Source organism: Mugil cephalus, chromosome 7 (genome assembly GCF_022458985.1).
Source record: "Mugil cephalus isolate CIBA_MC_2020 chromosome 7, CIBA_Mcephalus_1.1, whole genome shotgun sequence".
NCBI lineage: Eukaryota > Metazoa > Chordata > Actinopteri > Mugiliformes > Mugilidae > Mugil > Mugil cephalus.
The window spans coordinates 1,938,384-1,958,071 of NC_061776.1; the positions used below are offsets into that span (position 1 = coordinate 1,938,384).

The window sequence follows — 19,688 nt, forward strand, 5'->3', positions numbered from 1 at the left end:
ATCCTCTGCAGCGTTGCTCTAATGGAGGACATCTTTATCTCCTTTATTCAGGAAAAGATTCTCCCCAGAACATTTGTCAGGCTTAGTTTTCATCCTGTTTTCTAGGGGGGTAGTTTTTGCTTTAACTTGGGTCGGCGGTCTTGAATGTGACCCAGGACTCATTGTGTGTTCACACTACCAACGACAACACAATGACTCATGAGATAAAAAAAAAACGTACAGTCAGCAACTAAAGCGTCAGTTGTGCAAAATTTTAATTTAGAAATATTATTAAGGGACTAAAGCTGGACACGTCTGCTGGGGCTGAGTGAGCTCTCACGCCGCGTTCAATATTAATTTGACCTTTTGTGAATGTGCAGAAGGAAGCTGCTTTAAATGCCACGGGGGCCGGACGTTTGGGCCGGTTCTTTCTGGGTGACGGGGCGACGCGACGTTAATGAGTCAGCACCTCTGATGTAGCGCCGGTGTTACGTTTCCCTTCCATCTGGGCCGGACAGAGCCACCAGATCCAGGGTTTTCTAACTGACCACTGGTTTCACAGCTACAGATACAAACACAGGTTTACACCTCCATGTGTGAGATATTCTAAGTTTGTGTTTTACTGCTATTATTTTGTGTGTTTTATGATTTTGCCAAGTCAAAGTTCTGACCTTCATCCAGTAGAAACATTGTAGATATGAGTTGATGAGAGGAAACCACCAACATGTCACAACTGAAGAGGTTCAAGAACCTTCACTTACTTTTACAACTCACATATTGAAGTATAATATTATAATAATAGTCACAATGTAAATGCAACAAACTCATTGAAGTCCAGTCGTGGTTATGAGACATTTACTTTCTAGAAACTCGTATCTTGGATTTAGTGCTTTCAAACTTATTTAAGAGCTGCTCAACTGAAGCAGAGGTCAGATGGGAAAAAGTCAGTTGTTTAAAGGTTTATATGTGAAGTGATAACGGAGCATGGTAAAGCTCCTGTTCTTTCCATCATCTTAATTATCTGCTCCACGTTTCCATCTCGCATTTCCTTCCATTTTTATCCTTTTTGTATATTTATGAGTTCATTTTCATTACTTTTTATCTTTCCTTTGACTGGTTTGGTGCAATACCTCCTGATTATTGTGTGGTTTATGCAAAGCGCATTAAATTGCTTTCATTTATCAATTATATATATATATAGATTAGCTTGCCTTTTCTAATTGCTTTTTTCCCCCCACCCATTATTTTCCAGCCCAAAAAAATAAAAAAATAAAAATGTCTCCTTGTGTCTTGTTGTCTCTGTTGTGTGAGATAATCCAGGTCTGCAGAAATAAACCTGAAGTTATCTACGTCCAGGACACACAATCTTCCTCTAGTCTTTACTTTAGTGAAGATACATGGACTAGTCCCGCTACTAATTTCCTGAAACCATTTGTATTTATAAGGCTGATAAAGTCAGTACCGACTCCATTTTTAAACTTTTTTATTCCAAACTAAAACTGAGATTTGTAGTATTTTCCCAACACTGTGCCTCTAACTTCCTCTTTGTCATCAGCTTCAGGTCTGAGCTTCTGTGATATTTTGGATCTAAACCACATGAGGACCAAAGACGCTGCGTCGTCTCGCAAGCGTTTCCAAGCAAATGAAGTCACACAGAGAGGTTTCTGACCAAGAGGTGCAGCAAATGGTTTGTATTTTTAAAAGAACGATACGAGGATTTCATGAACTGCAATAACTGCAAAAGTCATAAAACTTTAAAAATAAAAAGCGCTTCCGTCGTGGTTTGTGTTTCTTAGCGAGCTGTGGCGTGTTGCGCTCTCTCGTTTCCCTCTGAGCCTTAGTCAGAGGTTATTCATCGACATTTACCATTATTCATAGAGTAGAGCAACTTCAGATGGATTAGAGGGCATCAGATAGTATCAACTTGAGCATGTTCACCTTCCCTGTGGCACTGCCTCATAAACATTTAACCGGCGACTACAAAACACTCTGTCTGCCTCGTGATAAACGCCCAACGTCCAAAGTGAATTATGATCCAACTGTAGATAGTGGATTTGCTGTGGAGGCGGTGGGAGCTCAGTGTGTCTCATTTAAATATTCATGTAGGGTAGACAAAGGAAGGAAATGGAAACGGAGTCTAATGAAATCCCTGGGTTCACGTTTCCTCGACAGAGGAGGAAGAGGAAGAGGAAGAGGGAGGCTGAGTGGAAACCTGAGCCCTCTGGAAACGCAGCATTACAATGGTATGAGGGGTGAACGCACACCTCCCACAACACAACACCCACCGCAACACAACACCCCCACAACACCGTGAAAACACCCCCACAACACAACACCCCCACAACCCATATAAGAAGGGGCAGATAAAACAACGGCTTTAGTTAGCGATGCCCAGATCAAGGTTTTTTGCTCCACAACCTGATCTCAATCTTCTTAATCTTCATGGAGTCATAAAGGGGTTTTCTAATCGTATTTATGGAGCGATTCAGTCCAATAAATACGGCCTTGGCTCCAGGAAACCAGTGATTCTCTGCTCCAGAATATTCTGGTCATCCAACACCGTAAACTCTCTAACCGTCTGTGGAAGATTGATTTTGTTTTTGTCAGTATCTGGGCCTATCCAGGCCTTTTTAAAGTGATTGCATTGGATCAGGCAGCAGCTTGTTTTAGGTCGGCCATAAACCAAAACCACATCCCTGTAGCGTCAATACTTCTTCTTCTTCTTCTGGTTTAGTGGCGGTTGGCTAGCGTCAAACATGCTAAAAATCCGAGAAGAAGAAGAAGAAGAACTGGAATCTCGTGACGAGGTAGCTTCTCCACACTAGATCAACTTTGACAGGGAGCTTTATTGGACTGAATCCAGTCTACTGGCGCATACAAAATCAGTTCTTTAAAACATAATCTTCATGACCTCCTGATGCCACCGACAAGGAAAAACAAAACAGCTTCCCAAAAAACCCGCCGGCAGTGTGAGATATTGACGTGACGGTATTTCTGCGGCCTCCGGTAGTCGTGCTGGTCTAAAGGCCAGCGGGGGTCCTACCCAGCTCATAATGTGGACCCTGAGAGTCCACCCGGAGACATTTGGGGCTTTTAGAAACACATTAAAAGAGAAGCTCCCGTCTCTCCGGCCGGTAGCTTCATCAGTCTGCCACGGAGGGGTAGCTAACGCCGAGCGACTCGAAGAATGACTCCCACCAGCCGGGCCGGGAGATCCATCAAAAGCAGCGGGGAGGAGGGGGGATGATTGCAGAGTCGACCCATCCATCTCTGAGCAAATTACAGCCACAGCGAGGAGGAGAAATCAACCGAGCGAAGGGAGGCAGAAAAACGATTATAAGAAAAAGGAGGAGGAGGAAGGAGAAGAAGAAGAAGAAGGGAGGACTGAGAGTTGAATGACCAATCCCCAACGGTGGAAAGGAGAGGAAGAAATAGAAGTGGAGGAAGAAGGAAGGATGGAAGTGAGGAAGCAGACAGTGAGGGAGGAGGTTGTTTTTGGGGGCTACAAGGTGAAAAATGAGCCCAATATAAAGTTTGTACTCTCTCCATCCTCCCATCCTCCTCCTCACAACAGTTCCCTCTCAAAGAGGTCGAGGATCATAAATCTGACGTCCAAAAAACAAACCAGAAGACAAAACTTCCTTGTGCATTTTGTTAAACGTTTCTGAGAAATAATCAGGTGAGAACAGAACCTAACGAGGTGAGTTTCAGGTGGAACCGACAAGAGATACTCATGTATCAACCTCTGCCCCTCCGTCTAACTAAAGACTTTGATGAAACGTCTTCTAGAAATGACCCGGAACCTTTGCTGTGACTTGCATCTATACTATAAAACTATAAAGAAATATCACCTACTATACGGTATCTGAACTTTTAGGCTCAGATCTTCGTAGGTATTTTTACACATGAAAATCTCAGGCGGCAGAAACAGTCCCAGACACCACGAGGCCTCTCCTCTCACCGGCTGACTGTGGTGAGATCACACTGCTGAGAGGTGTCAGTCTAATAACGAAGCCGAGCTGAATAACGAAGCTGAGGGGGATTCACAGGAACAGATCTGAGGCCCAACCCGTCCTCCAGAAGAAAACCACACAGCAAACAGTGGTTTTCAGAAAGAAACGGAGTCAAGACACACTGCTGTCCATCGCCACATTAAGCCCCGCCCCCAAGCGATCTGATTGGCCCGGTAGATGTTTCAGTTCCCAACGAAGAGACTCGTTCAACTACGTTCAACCAGGAGAAGAGGATGATGATGGAGGAAGAGGAGGAGGAAAGACAAAAAGACTAAAGAGAAGTAAAAGGAGCAGAAGGAGGAAGACGAGGAAGAAGAAAGAAAAGAAAACAAGAATGAGATGAAAGAAGGACAAAGGGAAGAAGGAGGCAAAAACTGAAAAGAAAGCAAGATGGAGAAGAAACACTAGGAGAAAGAGAAAGAGTAGAGTGTCCTCCTCCATGTCCTGAATCACTAGAGTCTTAGAAGATGTCTCCACGTCTCCATCATCTCTGTCCTCATTGATTCCAGCTTTGGTTCATCTTTCATTTTTCTACGTCCTCCTGGAAACTCCTCAACCTGATGTTCATTCATTCGTTCATTTATTTATTTATTAGGAGATGATTAGTAAAGGTTACCACGGTTACCACCTCCACAGCCTCCACCTCCACGTCCATCAGGAGGTTCTGACTAAAGCTGTCTTATTCTCATTATTAGTGGAATATACATAAATGCAGCGACAGTCGAACGTCCCTATAAACCGATGATCTGATGAAATAATGGGACGAGTCACCAGTAAAATAAAATCAACGTTTGGACCGTGATCTTCAGCAGGAAGGAGAGCGAACCTCCCCACGCCTTCCTGGCTCCTCCATGTCTAAACATCAGCTCCGTTGACTTCTGCATCTTAAAAGCTGAACGTGTAATTTATAATTCTAATTTAAATGGATTTTACTGCGGCAGAACAAACTTCCCAGTAACGGGAGGGAAGCTGATCCCGGGCTGAGTGCAGGACATGCAGAGAATAACTCAATCCTAATCCTGTTAGGACCCGATTTTTCTTGTATTCTTTCGGGGCGATAACAGATTATTTTTAGACGGATTTATCTGGGTATCATTTTCATGGCTGGAGTATAGGACTCATTTCATTTCTGGGTGTTAATACTGTCACACGAAACCATAAAGAGGGAGCCAAAGTGAAACTAAAGTGAGATTTATTTCCAGCTGCTGAGCGTCTCTGCTGAACAGACTCCAAAGCAGTAAAACACTCCTCTGGTCTTCCAGGATAAGAACCTCTTTCTCAGCACCCGTTTTTATTTTCGTATTTGAGAGGAGACTTTTTTCGGACACTTCCTCGTTTGACGGAAAGCGTCAGCGTCTCAACGAGGCGGCGAGCAGATTGGCAAACGCCACCACAGGAAGGGATGTGCAGCTCTCACAGGCATATGACACTGTTTATGCAACACCACTTGAGTTTACTTGTGCTGAAAAAACACATCTGCTCAGCAACGGCAATGCAGCAATGAGCAATGAGCAATGAGCAACAGTACAGCTCAGCTATGTGAGTGTGATGGGAAACCGAGTTTAACCAGTTTCCTTTCTGATGCATTTCCCTCATGATGTTACCTGGATGGAGAGTTTTTAGACTCTGAGGAAAGAGTTGCAAAGTTTCCCAAACAATGCTAAAACTACGGTGGCCTGCAAGGGTCCAATATATGGTCTAATATATGGTCTAATATATGGTCTCATGATGAATCGGAAACATTTTTGGCACGTTTCAAACAACGTTGCCTTCCTGTCTTCTCCAAAGCCTCCTCCTCCCAGACCCTGTTGTGGTCTGAATATAACCGGATAAAACATATGGACCATTCACATGAGAAGCTGTTTGTGTTGTTCACTAATAAAAAGTGACGTTATTGCAACTTTTTAAAAACCCGACGTCTGTGCTCTTGATTTTTTTAGACCATGGAGATTTACAGTTGTTTAAACCCTGAAGGACTTCATTTTTTCCGTGGAGTGCCACCTCTCAACAGCATTTTGTTCAGTATTTTTATACATGAATTGCTCGGGCTGATAAATACAATATCTGGGTTATTATTATCTAAAGACACACTGACACAAAACTGACAATCTCATTCTATGTGCTATGTACTGTATAATCAGGGGCTTTGGTTACGGCAGTAGAATACTGAACACTTTCCTCATACTGAGCAGGTCTCCCTAGGATGGACATGGGTCTTCTGAGGGTGTCCTGTTGTTAGTGGGGGGGTCTTTGAGGGGAGGGGCCTCTGTGGATCCTCCCACAGATACTTGATCAGTTTGTGATCTAGTGAATTTGGAGGCCAGGTCAACACCTTGTGCTGCTCTTCGTGTTTTTTTGAGTTGTTCCTGCAGGTGATGGCGGCTGCCATCAAGAAGTGTTATTGCTGTGGGGCGGGGGGGTCTGGTGTAGATGGGGTCTAGATCTGGTCTGGTCTAGATGGGTGCACTACTACTAGAGTCTTTCCGATTATTCTCCTGCACAGATCTGCCCGGGCCAATCAAAGCGTCCCAGCGATGCGTCTAATTCGTTAAACGGCTGCTAAAAGGCTGTGATTGGTTTGTTTTGGCCCTGGAGCGGTTGAAACACGCCTCATAATCCAGAGGACTCATATATTCTGATAAGTTTTGGCTGTAGCAGGCGACAACTTTTCCATGAACCTACATAAATTGGGTCAGCGTCGGATCAAACTGAATCTGGGGAAGAAAGTGTGTGGAACCAAAGATCCAGAGAAACAGGACGCTGCAGGACACGAGTGACTATAAACATCAGGACGAGCATCATGGAAGCACAGCTGCTGAGGAGTGATGGCAGGTTTCCAGCAGCAGACTGAGGCAGTGGACCATGTAATTACCATATACTACACTATTTATGGAGCTGAGCCATGCAGCTATACACGGAGCCCTGCGAGATGCCTTCAGGTCCCAGGGATTTTAATCTGAACCCATGAAGCTTTTGTTTACATCCAAACCGTTTGATGCTCATTAAAAGCACAACGTAAAGAGAAAGGTTGGTTTTCCTTGGACATTTGCAGCCGACTGTTTTTAACTGTTAAAACTATTGAACCAACTATAAATTCTACTGGTTCACACATTTATTTCTAATTATGACGATAAAAGAAGCGTTATCTACCGGAGCGATCTTCAAATAAAAGCTATTTTCTTATAATAGAAGACCCGATCAAGCAGAAATACCACAGAACAAGAGAAACGCTAAAACTAAACGTTACAGTCATGTCAATTAAACTAAAGTCCCCGAGGCTGCTCCTGACGACGTGATGAGTTTGGAAACGAGATCGAGTGGAAACTGGGGCTCTGCTCTGGATGACTGACCGCGAACAGAGCCTCGTTTTCTGTCTCAAAGCGTCGGCGCCAACAAAAGACATTAACAACCAAAATGTATCTGACTATTAAACAGGATTTCAGCAGAAACTACGGAAGCCCGAAGCAGTCGAGCAAGAACAGACATCGGTTTCTCTGTTTTCCTGCGATAACGAGTTAATTTCCTATATTTCCTATATATATTTTATTCAAGGGATCCGTCATACGTGGAAGCTCTTAACACTAATAATGTAGTAATAACAACAATAATAGGCTAATGAAACAGGCCTGTAGTAAGGTGAGATGTTTCTTTTGGGCTTTAATGTTTGATAGTTTCTGGATCTCCAGAAATCAAAGCTTTGTTTTCTCAGGATAATGACACTAAATAAATAACTCGAGATCTTGAGAAAACAGAGGAAATGAACTCGTTATCACAGGAAAACAGAGGAAATAATATGTATGGATGCATGACTGCTTAGAGCTTCTATAAGAAACAACAAACCCTTCAAGTGTTTGTTGTTTCCAGCTGCTCTGCCACATTTCAGCTCATTCTTCATGGCCTCATCAATCATAAACCAAACGTCTTCGCTCGGGAACCGTCCAACAATCGATAGGAAACGGAATAACACCGACCGTTAATGGAGGCTTAGCTGGATCTGGGCATGCTCAGTCTATACCTGATCAATACCTTATGATGTTTAATCAGACAGCAGGAGGAGTTTTTACGTTGTGGAAATGTTCGGACTAGATTACGTCTTCTATTAACATAATGAACGGGTGAGGAACACGTGAGCTTCATGATCACTTTAGATTTCCAGTCAGAAACAATCTTCTGGGGGGAAAAAAAAAAAAAGAAGTCCTGCTTCTTTAAAGCCGGAACAAATCCAATTACTTCCTCCGAATGAATCTTTATCGGCAATCAAATCTCCTCGATGTGCCAGAGACTGAATTAAAGTGATCACGTTAGGGCCTCGGCCACGGGCGCATCAATTAATCCTGCAGCAGAGACGGAGATTCCAGGAAGCCGGGGTTCTGGAAAGCACAGACGTCTCGTTTTACGCCGGCTTCCTTTGGAAATCTGACGACATGGAGCTTCATGGCTCCGTGGGAAGTGACACCGACGAGATAAGATGATATAAAAAAAGCTTTATCAAGGCCAATGTTTTCATTATATGGGATTAAATTCAATGGCTTTATTTTAGACTGATCCCTCTCACGTTCTATGTTCTAAATATAGGAGAGTGATGCACTAAAGAGGAACAGAAACATGAGAGGCCGGGGCCAGAGGAGTCACACTACAGACGTCATTTAACACCTTCTATGCTACAACTTAAGACTTTTCACAGCCTTAAATTGGGATTATTAAATTTAAGACTTGTTAAGACTAAGATGAAACCCTGTTAGCAAGAGAACACGTCTAAAGACTTCACCACTGTGAAACACTGGTGTTTTTAAATGTTTTTATTGGATATCATCTATCTGTGAATGTGAAATGTGAAAATAAATATATATAATCAGTTTCTTTTTCTCATAAAAAAACAAACACCATTAACATCACAATAATTTATTATTGTGGATGAGAAGAAACTTCCACATTATTTTTTTAAAGGCCCAGACCTGATTTAAATATTGATGAGGCCTCAGAATAATGGCGCTGGCCTCAGCCCAGCTTTGTGTTTACAAGTCCAGTCGTTTCGTTTTATTGGCTAAAAATAAGACTGTGGATCATCACTCGATGGCTTCTCATTACCAGTGACAGTTTTACTCCTTCAACTAACAACTTATTTATCAGAGTTTCATCATCCTGAGAAACATTCATGAGTTTCCATCCATCCAGTAGAGCTGAGGCTCCTCTGACCATCTCATGGCTGATAGTGACGTCACAGACAGGGACAACAAACATGGAGCCAAACTTAGCTCAATTTAAATGTGTCCACTCAGGTTTAAAGGTTTGATTTAGTGCTGCAATAAACAAGCTTATGTCTTCAGCTGATGAATCCATCGATGACCTGGTGGATAAATCTTTTCATCAACTACTAGCATGTACCTTCATGCCGCGATGCTAACCGCGGCTAAAGGCTACTCACACCCACTTAGAAAGGAACATGCACAGAAATCTGCCCGGTTTAGTTTTAGACGTCTTTATGTGCATAAACAAACTGCTGCAAAGCTGCGCAGCCATTAGCATCTCCATTAGCATCTCCATTAGCATCTCCATTAGCATGTCCATTAGCATGTCCACTAGCATCTCCATTAGCATCGCCATTAGCATCTCCATTAGCTTCTGCTACACAGTCTTTGTTGAGTTCTCTTCTCAACAATGACTCCCAGACTCTGACCTCCAGCTACAGTCAGACTAACTTCACTGAAACACACACTTCCACCTGTGACCACCATGACGTCCACGAATCATCGAGATCTTGTTTAGAGAAAACTGTACCGATCAGTGGCACAATGTAACACAAAGAGTTTAAACAGTCAAACTAAATGCTGGTCCTGGACTGACAGGGTTTCATGAAGATGGAAGTTCTCTATCCAGAAATATTCTGGTGGTCCAACACCATAAACTCCCTGAGTGTCTCTGGAAGATTTTTATTTATTTTGGTCAGTATCTGGATCAAACCAGGCGTTTTTAAAATGATCCGATTGGTTCAGGCTGCAGCTTGTTTTAGGTCAAATCAACTCTGACCGAAAGAAACATTTATTGGACTGAATCCAGTCGACTCTAGAAGAGACTTCAGGAAGCTACAGGAGACTTTATTTAAACCCATTCAGGAGGAGAAAAGAAATCCAGTTCTCTCTTCTCCTTGGTTCAATCCTTGTTGTGGATGAAAACTTTGGATTAGACGAGATGTTGTGGTCACATTGAGCTGCTAGACTTGCCTTCCAGAAGTACAAATGTGCATGTGAACGTCCTGCAGCGAGGAAGCAGAGGATTGGACGGAATAAATTGAGCGTGAAAGGCAACAGACGACCCCCGGTGCGTCGTCGGCGCTGCCTCCGATCCAACATCTGCAGGCCTGAGGCTGAAGGACGACCGGCAGCCACCCAAACAACCACGCACAGTCCTTCATGCTCAGATTCACCTGGAAGCAGAGGCCGAACGGCAGCGTCTGTAGCGTCTGCACCACCGAGGATCATCACACAGTCTGTTAGTTCACGGCTAAACGACCGGAGATCCAGTCCCTGATGTTTGCAATCAAAACGAACCGTCTGTGAAGAGGATACGGTTTCTACGCAGACGCTGCTGCAGATAGAGGCGTCATTTAAGATGTGAAACTAGACGTCAGAGCCAGAGAGATAAAGCCTGAACAAAAACTACTGGTCTGACTGGGTTTCTAGAAGACGTCTTCAGCCCTAAAACACTGATGAGGAGGCTGAGTTTAAATATGAACATCAGTTATTTCCACATAGTTCTGAAAATGGTGCATATTCTTAAACATGAAGGGATTTTTGGAATCAAAGTCAGATCTTTCAAACCAAGATCTCTTTGAACTAGAAAAATGACCATAACCAGGCTGATTATGTGGTCGTCACGTCTCCTGTCAGAGGAAGAAGCTGGAAGCAGCAGAAGGATTCGAGCCAAAATCAATTAAATCTGTTTAAATCTTTAAATTGTTAAATCTCTGCAAAACGACAACAACCACCTCACGCTGTGGCTCGTCCCTCCCTCGTCACTACAACCTGAGACCTGTTCGCTCTGCACCGATTGGTCAGCAGGATGCGCCAGTCGAGTGGAACCGGGGCGGCTGATTGGACGATGGGGGGGGGGGGGGGAACTCGGGGCAGAGAGCTGCATCAATGGCCGACGCCACCATGCACGCGTCTATTCACCGAGGCGCAGACCTGGGCTCTGCTCGCCTCCATCGCTCCGTCACCGTCTCACGCTCACACAGCAGAGGAGGAGGAGGAGGAGGAGGAGGAGGAGGAGGAGGAGGGAGGAGGTACTGTGAGGCTGTGGTAAGAGCACAAACACAGGAGAGGAGTCACAAATTAAAAAACACCCCCTACCCGACTCGTTGTTCTCAGAATCCATCTTGTTGGAGGCGCAGTGGAGGACAGACGGCCTGCCAGGTGGACTCGACTCCCCCGTCTCTCTTTCCTCTGTTTTTCTACCCTCGTTCTCTCTCTCCCTCTCTCCCTCTCTCTCTGTCTCCCCCCTTCCTCACACAATGACACTCATCGCTGACCTTGCAGTGTGTTTCCTCTCGCCGGCGGCGGCAGCAGCAGCAGCAGCAGCAGCAGCTCTGCAGAGTGATGCAGGTGAAGCTGCATCACTCTGCAGAGTCGAGTCCGAGCGGCTAAAGAAAACATCGGTACCGACTGACCCCCCCACCTCCCACCCCCACCACCACCAGCACCACCACCCCCACCAGCACCACCACCCCCCCCACCCCTTCAAGGACACGTTAAAACACACAGTCACACACAGGACAGAGGATGTGAATGATGATGTTTTAGGGGTTCGTGTTGGGCTGAAGGTGTTTTAATCATCCTGATTGGTGCATGAAGACTCACATGGAGGAATTTAGGAGTTTTACAGACATTTATTCAAAAGTAAGAAACATATTGTTAGACTAATAGCAGAAATCATCAGCAGAAGGGAGGCTAGGTAGAGCTACTATTAGCTGGGAGGCTAGGAAGAGCTAATGTTAGCTGGGAGGCTAGGGAGAGCTACTATTAGCTGGGAGGCTAGGGAGAGCTACTATTAGCTGGGAGGCTAGGGAGAGCTACTATTAGCTGGGAGGCTAGGGAGAGCTACTATTAGCTGGGAGGTTAGGAAGAGCTACTGTTAGCTGGAGGCTAGGAAGACTACTATTAGCTGGAGGTAGGTAGAGCTACTATTAGCTGGGAAGCTAGGTAGAGCTACTATTAGCTGTGAGGCTAGGTAGAGCTACTATTAGCTGGGAAGCTAGGTAGAGCTACTATTAGCTGGGAAGCTAGGTAGAGCTACTATTAGCTGGGAGGCTAGGTAGAGCTAATGTTAGCTGGTAGGCTAGGGAGAGCTACTATTAGCTGGGAGGCTAGGGAGAGCTACTATTAGCTGGGAGGCTAGGGAGAGCTACTATTAGCTGGGAGGTTAGGAAGAGCTACTGTTAGCTGGGAGGCTAGGAAGAACTACTATTAGCTGGGAGGCTAGGTAGAGCTACTATTAGCTGGGAAGCTAGGTAGAGCTACTATTAGCTGTGAGGCTAGGTAGAGCTACTATTAGCTGGGAAGCTAGGTAGAGCTACTATTAGCTGGGAAGCTAGGTAGAGCTACTATTAGCTGTGAGGCTAGGTAGAGCTACTATACTGAGCTGGTAGAGTATTAGCTGGAGGTGGTAGAGCTACTATTAGCTGTGAGGCTAGGTAGAGCTACTATTAGCTGGGAAGCTAGGTAGAGCTACTATTAGCTGGGAAGCTAGGTAGAGCTAATGTTTGTAATAACCTGCATTAATCAGCTGAACTAAATCACAATGCAACTCCAAACGTCTTCAATGAGCAAAAGTGTATTTTTGACAGACTGGTACAATATCAATAAAAATAATAAAACAATAATAATGATGATAATAATGTGGTTGCGAGAAGTTGTGTTTTTTCTTGTTCAACGTTCAATATGATTTAGGCAATTATTAGCCATTAAGCTAACGATATGGGTGAGACTCAGTAGATATAGTAGATCTTTGTCTGATGCCACAAACTGATCCCAAACTGACAACATCTGATCTTTTATAGTTATTTATTTTAGAGCCGCCATAAACCAAAGAAACCACATCCCTGTAGGGTGAAGAGATATCGGGCAGATATCTGCATTATTTTACTGGTATCACTATCACCAGCAGCATCACTGCAGCTGGAACTAAAAACGCTTTTTACTCCTGCTCTTTCACTATTATTATAATAAGAGCATTAAATATTCTGAAAGGTCGATAAATGTTTATATTTTTGGTTAAATTGATTTTCATCATGTAAATGGAGGAAGAAAACGATGCATCGGCTCCAGATATCACAGCATGTATCGCCCGGCTACTGGTATCAGCCTTAAAAAAACAATCTGTATCGGTCAATCTCTATTCTATTATCATCCTATAAAGCTCCACATGCACGTTATGATACCATGCTGGTGCTTCCAGGTCTGCACAACCACAAGCTACAATGTGAAGAAGAAAAAGAAAATGTGGAGAAATTTGCTGCATGTGTGTTTTTGGCTGCGTGAGGACGACACATGGTCCGAGGTTGGATGGGGCTGAGAAAGGTCCTCGCAGGGATATGACAGAGTGTTAGTGTGGAGCAGTCACAGATGGCTGCAGCAGATATCACGATGCCTCGCACTAGTCACACACTAATTTTAGAGTCTGAGCCGAAAACACAAATCACAGCGACGCTCCGAGTCTCAACAAAATAAATAAAAAAATAAAAAAAAGTCCTTCCTGCTTCACCAAGAATATGTTCTACTTTCACTGCGACGCTTCTGGGAACAAGAGGTTTGATAAAGATGGTTTATTAAACTCTTATCGTGGAGGAATCTTGTTGACTTGCAGCAATAACTGATTATCTAAATAATTATCTGGGAGGAAGTGCTGCCGTTAGCTGGGAAAGGATTTAAACGCTCAGGTGAGAGAAAGAGGAAAAATGAAAATAGTCGTCTTCTTCCTTTGAACTGCATCTTTATAAATTTCAGATCTTATTTGTGCAAAGTTCTGAAAACAGAAGTGACACATGAAAACGCCTGATCATAAGTTTCTCAGTTCATCATTGAACCAACCAGCTCCGACATCAAAGCCTTTTTTTCGTTTCTGCTGCTGTCATTGTGTAGCAGCAGCATCGTTTGCATGCAGATTTCACACGCTGCCGTTCTCCCGCTCGTCGTATCTGCACCGACACCTGTCTGACGCTGATAGAAACACAAGCACACCAAAGATTAAACGTTCCCGTCTGCAAAGACGCGGCCGAAACGCGGAGGAAACAGAGGGAGCCGCTCCTGCTTTGAAGTTATATTTAGGCCAAAATCCTCCTTTGCAGAACAAACCGTCGTCCACAGAGCGCAACTAATCACAGGCAGGGAGGAAGCATCAAAACGGAAACCAGGCCCCGCGGGTTTGATTCCCTCTGCATCATAAACGCTGCCGCTCCACCGGGGGCACAGGTGCATGCTGGGTGACGGAGTTCTCACCGGACGTTACTTTGAAGTTCTGAGCTAACGCAGACGCCTTCGCTGCAGGTCGTAAGATCCATTCACACACAAGCTGCTTTCAAATGGAAAGAAACCTGCTGGAGACCAGGTTTAAACATCTGAAACTACGAGAAATAACAGGTAGCTGGGAGGCTAGGTAGAGCTACTATTAGCTGGGAGGCTAGGTAGAGCTACTATTAGCTGGGAGGCTAGGTAGAGCTACTGTTAGCTGGGAGGCTAGGTAGAGCTACTATTAGCTGGGAGGCTAGGTAGAGCTACTATTAGCTGGGAGGCTAGGTAGAGCTACTGTTAGCTGGGAGGCTAGGTAGAGCTACTATTAGCTGGGAGGCTAGGTAGAGCTACTATTAGCTGGGAGGCTAGATAGAGCTACTATTAACTGGGAGGCTACGGAGAGCTTCTATTAGCTGAGATGCTAGGTAGAGCTACTATTAGCTGGGAGGCTAGATAGAGCTACTATTAGCTGGGAGGCTAGGTAGAGCTACTATTAACTGGGAGGCTAGGTAGAGCTACTGTTAGCTGGGAGGTTAGGTAGAGCTACTGTTAGCTGGGAGGCTAGGTAGAGCTACTGTTAGCTGGGAGGCTAGGTAGAGCTACTGTTAGCTGGGAGGCTAGGTAGAGCTACTATTAGCTGGGAGGCTAGGTAGAGCTACTATTAGCTGGGAAGCTGGGTAAAGCTACTGTTAGCTGAGAGGCTAGGGGGAGCTACTATTAGCTGAGAGGCTAGGTAGAGCTAATATTAGCTGAGAGGCTAGGTAGAGCTACTATTAGCTGGGAGGCTAGGGAGAGCTACTATTAACTGGGAGGCTAGGTAGAGCTACTATTAACTGGGAGGCTAGGTAGAGCTACTAATAGCTGGGAGGCTAGGTAGAGCTACTGTTAGCTGGGAGGCTAGGAAGAGCTAATATTAGCTGGGAGGCTAGGTAGAGCTACTGTTAGCTCAGAGGCTAGGTAGAGCTACTATTAGCTCAGAGGCTAGGTAGAGCTAATATTAGCTGGGAGGCTAGGTAGAGCTACTGTTAGCTCAGAGGCTAGGTAGAGCTACTATTAGCTCAGAGGCTAGGTAGAGCTACTATTAGCTATGAGGCTAGGTAGAGCTACTATTAGCTGGGTAGAGCTACTATTAGCTGGGAGGCTATGTAGAGCTACTATTAGCTGGGTAGAGCTACTATTAGCTTAGAGGCTATGTAGAGCTACTATTAGCTATGTAGAGCTACTATTAGCTGGGAAGCTAAGTAGAGCTACTATTAGCTTAGAGGCTATGTAGAGCTACTATTAGCTATGTAGAGCTACTGTTAGCTGTAGTAACACGTTTGAGAAGCTGGACGTCCATTAATCAGCTGAACTAAATCACAACGTGACTCATTTAAAAGCTCTAAACATCTGGCTGCATGTTTTTTTTTTTTTGTTTTTTTTATTAAATCCCTTTTCATTCAGAGTGAAAGAGCAGCAGCAGCAGCGGGAGCAGGTTTGTCCCACATAATGACTTAATTGAGCTGGTTAACGCTCTGAGGATAATGAGCGGCTCTAGACCACAACAGACCCAGGAGTGAGCGCTGAGGGTAGAAATAGCAGCAGCTCTGCATCAGTCCGTCCACTTTCTGCCTCCGAACCCGTCAAACACTCGTCACATTCGCAGCCGGTGGACGTTTCATTCAGTCAGAACAACTATTTTTAAAAGCTTAACCCCAGTTTAGCTCAGTTTAGCTTCCAACAATCATTGATAAAACTCAAAGCGCCACATCTCTCCTGACGTCCGACTTCCTGTGTTCTCGCGTCTTAATCGACCAATTAGCAGCAACACAGAACAACTGGACAACGACGAAAGTGATTTAACATCTTTAAAGTGAGTAACACAGTCTTTGCAAACTAGCGTGCTAACATTTAGCGGCCTCATCCAAACACATACATGCAAAACTGCCCCCGTCGCCCAGTTCAGCCCCGTCAGAGATCGATGTTGAAGGCGTCACAATCGGCGCTAATGTAATCAGCCGTTTACCACCGGGAGTAATCACAGAGCAGACACGAGGCCTGCGGGGCTGCAGCCGCTAAACGTTAGCATCCAGGCATTAGCATCCAGGCAGCATCAGCAGCCTGAGACGCCACCTCCACCCGAGTTTCTGGCTTCTCGTTCCTCATCCCACTTCTCTGAGCAGCCGAGTGGGTTTTTAGTCTTTAGGGGAGGACGTGGTGAACAGCAGCTGGTTACCTGCTGCAGGAGGACGAGGAGGAGGAGCAGGAGGAGGAGGAGGAGGAGGAGGAAGAAGAGGACGAGGAGGAGGAGGACGAGGAGGAGGAGGAGGAGGAGGAGGAGGAGGAGGAAGAAGAGGGCACCCAAAGTCCAACCTTCCCCAAAATAGAAAGCGATGCAGCAGGACGGACGTGCACAACCCGAAGCCTCACGTCGTTATTGTACTAACGCAGCGAGTCTAAGATTACAGAGGTCACACATCTGGACAGCGAGGGACAAAAAGAAGACGAGGACGAGGACATCTGAAGACGTTTAACTGCTCGTGGTTTGGTTAAAACGTCTCGTTAAAACAAATGCAGCGTCTGTTCCTGAAGCTGACGAAGACACAGACGTAAATGTTGGTCTGAACTTTGTGACAAATTCCACTAAGACTCAACGAGACCCAAGAAAAATCCAAAAAGAAAAGTACAACCGTCCAACTACACCAAGGCCTTGACACTTAAAGAATCAAACTACAAAAGACAAACAGGACAAATCACTTCACAATAACAGAGCATTAACCTGCATGTACAGACATTTAAACCTGCTACAAAAAATATAAAAATAGACAAACCTTCAAGAAAAAACTACCTCCGCACATAATTGGATAGTGGAGCATTATTAAAGGGTTATTTTGTTAAGTCACTAACAAAATAACACGAGCCCAGAGAGAAATATTTCTCTTTTCACCATCTTTTCCTTGTGTGGGCTTTACCCGCCCACCATCCACCCTGACCTCCCCCCGTCTGCTCTGATGTTCAGATTCAAGAAGCTGAAATCAGTGAATTTGTGATATAATCAAGACACACTTGATGTTTAATAAATGATTATGATTATAAATGAATTTATAATTATTTATTTTACACAAACTAACACCTCCAGCTCTGTATTAGCTCCTTGGTTTCTGGTGTTTTGGGTAATTAATGAATCTGACGCCCCGACAATAACTTTCTGCCTCAGGACCTGAGAGGTTTAATGTGGCCCTGCATGTGTCAACATCATGTGAATTCATTAGTAATTATTGAACCTGGCAAGTTTACTTAAATTACTAAGAAATAAAATAATTTGTAAAAAATAAATAAATTTAAAAAATTGTGTTGTAACAAATAATATAAAGGGTTAATGACTTGATAAATGATAAATACCCATTATTAAGATTATTTGTCCTTTAACATCACTTTTTGTTGAGTCAAAAACAAATCATAATAACACGTTTCAAATGTTAACATTTAGTTATATAAAATTAGTATATTACTTAATGGAATTTCCTTTAAAAAATGTAATAAATAAATAAAGGGAATATATATATACATACGTAAACATATATACACATGCATGTAGTTTATTTTTATTTACTTTTTACTTTTTCTAAAAAATTGTATGTTTTTATTTCTAGAGATAAAACATTAAATAAACCACACAATAATAATAATAATATCTAATTATAATAATAATTATAATAAAATAAAACTGAATATATACACACATATGTAAACATATATACACACGCCTGCATATAGTTATTTACTTTAGTTATATGTTTTATATTTTTTATTTCTAGATAGAAAAAAATAGGAATATTAATCATATTTAACATCTATTTAATTTAATCTCCAAATCACAACCAAGTTAGCATGAAACTACAGGTGACACCTTGAAACCCTAATTTACCCAGTGTCCGTGAACGCACCACAACACTAACTTCGATCTTTGTGTCGTTGTTATAATTAGCTGGAAATGGTGACATTAAACGCACCATACGTGATAAAGTGTGGGATTATTTCTTCAAACAAATGTCAACACACACATTCTCGGTTACTTACACACACTTACACACACACACGGACACACACACACACTCCCGGTCTTACCGGCTGGCATCCTGGCGCTAATGTACCGCAGTTCCCCCCCGGTGAGCACCGACCGATCCCCGGCGGAGCTGGTTAGTTACTGAGCCTCCATGAAGCGTCTCCTCCCGCGGCTCCGCTTCACCTGAAACACCGAGTCACCTGTTTAGACGTTTAGGAGGAGGACGGGGGCACCGGGAAGCCTCATTAAGGGGCTAAACGTTCCCGCCGGGACCCGGGAGAAAGGAAACCGTGGAGGCACTGACCCCGTCGGAACAGGAGGAATTAGATTTAAAAACGAAAAGAAGGAAGAAGCCGCTGGTCCGGACCGAGCACAGAACCAACGGTCACGGTACGGGGCTGGCGGACATACCTGTAAACAGCAGCAGGGGCTCCGCGTTACGACACAGCTTCCTGCTTTACGGTCGCAAGGAACACGGAAGTCTCTGTGTGTGTGTGTGTGCGTGTGCGCGCACTGCGGCGGAGTGGGCGGGGCCTGATATACACAGGCCAAAAATACATAAACACAAACACTCGCGTCCGTCCGTCCTCTGTCCGTCAACGGGCTCTGAAAGAACCTGGAAATACACAAATATGTCTTTAAATTTAATACAACCACTAGTTTTAACTTCCTCATCTGAGTCAGACTTTATTTGGTCACATGATGTCCACACATCCACAGGGACAGAAACAACTTCTCAGGGGCCCCGGGCCATAATATTGTTGTTGGGCCTCCGTTAACCCAAATAATTGAGTTGTTTTCACATGTGTAACCCCTTAAATAGTTAAGTTAGTTAATATATAGTTAAATGTATAGTTATTTTTATGAATTTATTAGCTGAGTTACAGAAGAAAAGAAAATAACTGATGAATAATTAAACACTTAAAGATAAGATGTGAATATTTGCGTCTTTTCACCGTAATAAACTCAACATCTTTCGGGCTTTTGGGCTCAATAAAGAACAATTTAATCTAGTTTAACGACTTAATTCTCGTTAACACCCACATTATTGAGAGTATTAGGTTGTGTCTCTCTGGTGATGACCCTCGTGATGTATTTAATCCCTCCAGGGCTCCAGCTCCGTATCTTTCGCAGGTAGTTAGCGTA

At 44.0% G+C, this 19,688-nt stretch overlaps 1 protein-coding gene across 2 annotated transcripts in view; it reads right to left on the reverse strand.

Annotated features, from left to right (window-relative positions):
- efr3a (EFR3 homolog A (S. cerevisiae)) overlaps positions 1 to 19,057 on the reverse strand; it is an 81,583-nt gene extending 62,526 nt beyond the window's left edge. The window contains exons 1-2 of one of the 2 annotated variants that reach the window (XM_047589832.1): positions 18,954 to 19,057; positions 18,605 to 18,725 (exon numbers count right to left, since the gene is read on the reverse strand). In XM_047589832.1, the coding sequence (XP_047445788.1) occupies positions 18,605 to 18,614 (10 nt within the window). In that variant the 5' untranslated portion in view covers positions 18,615 to 18,725; positions 18,954 to 19,057. The other variant, XM_047589831.1, reaches the window with a different exon arrangement.
- Positions 19,058 to 19,688: the final 631 nt, after the last annotated feature.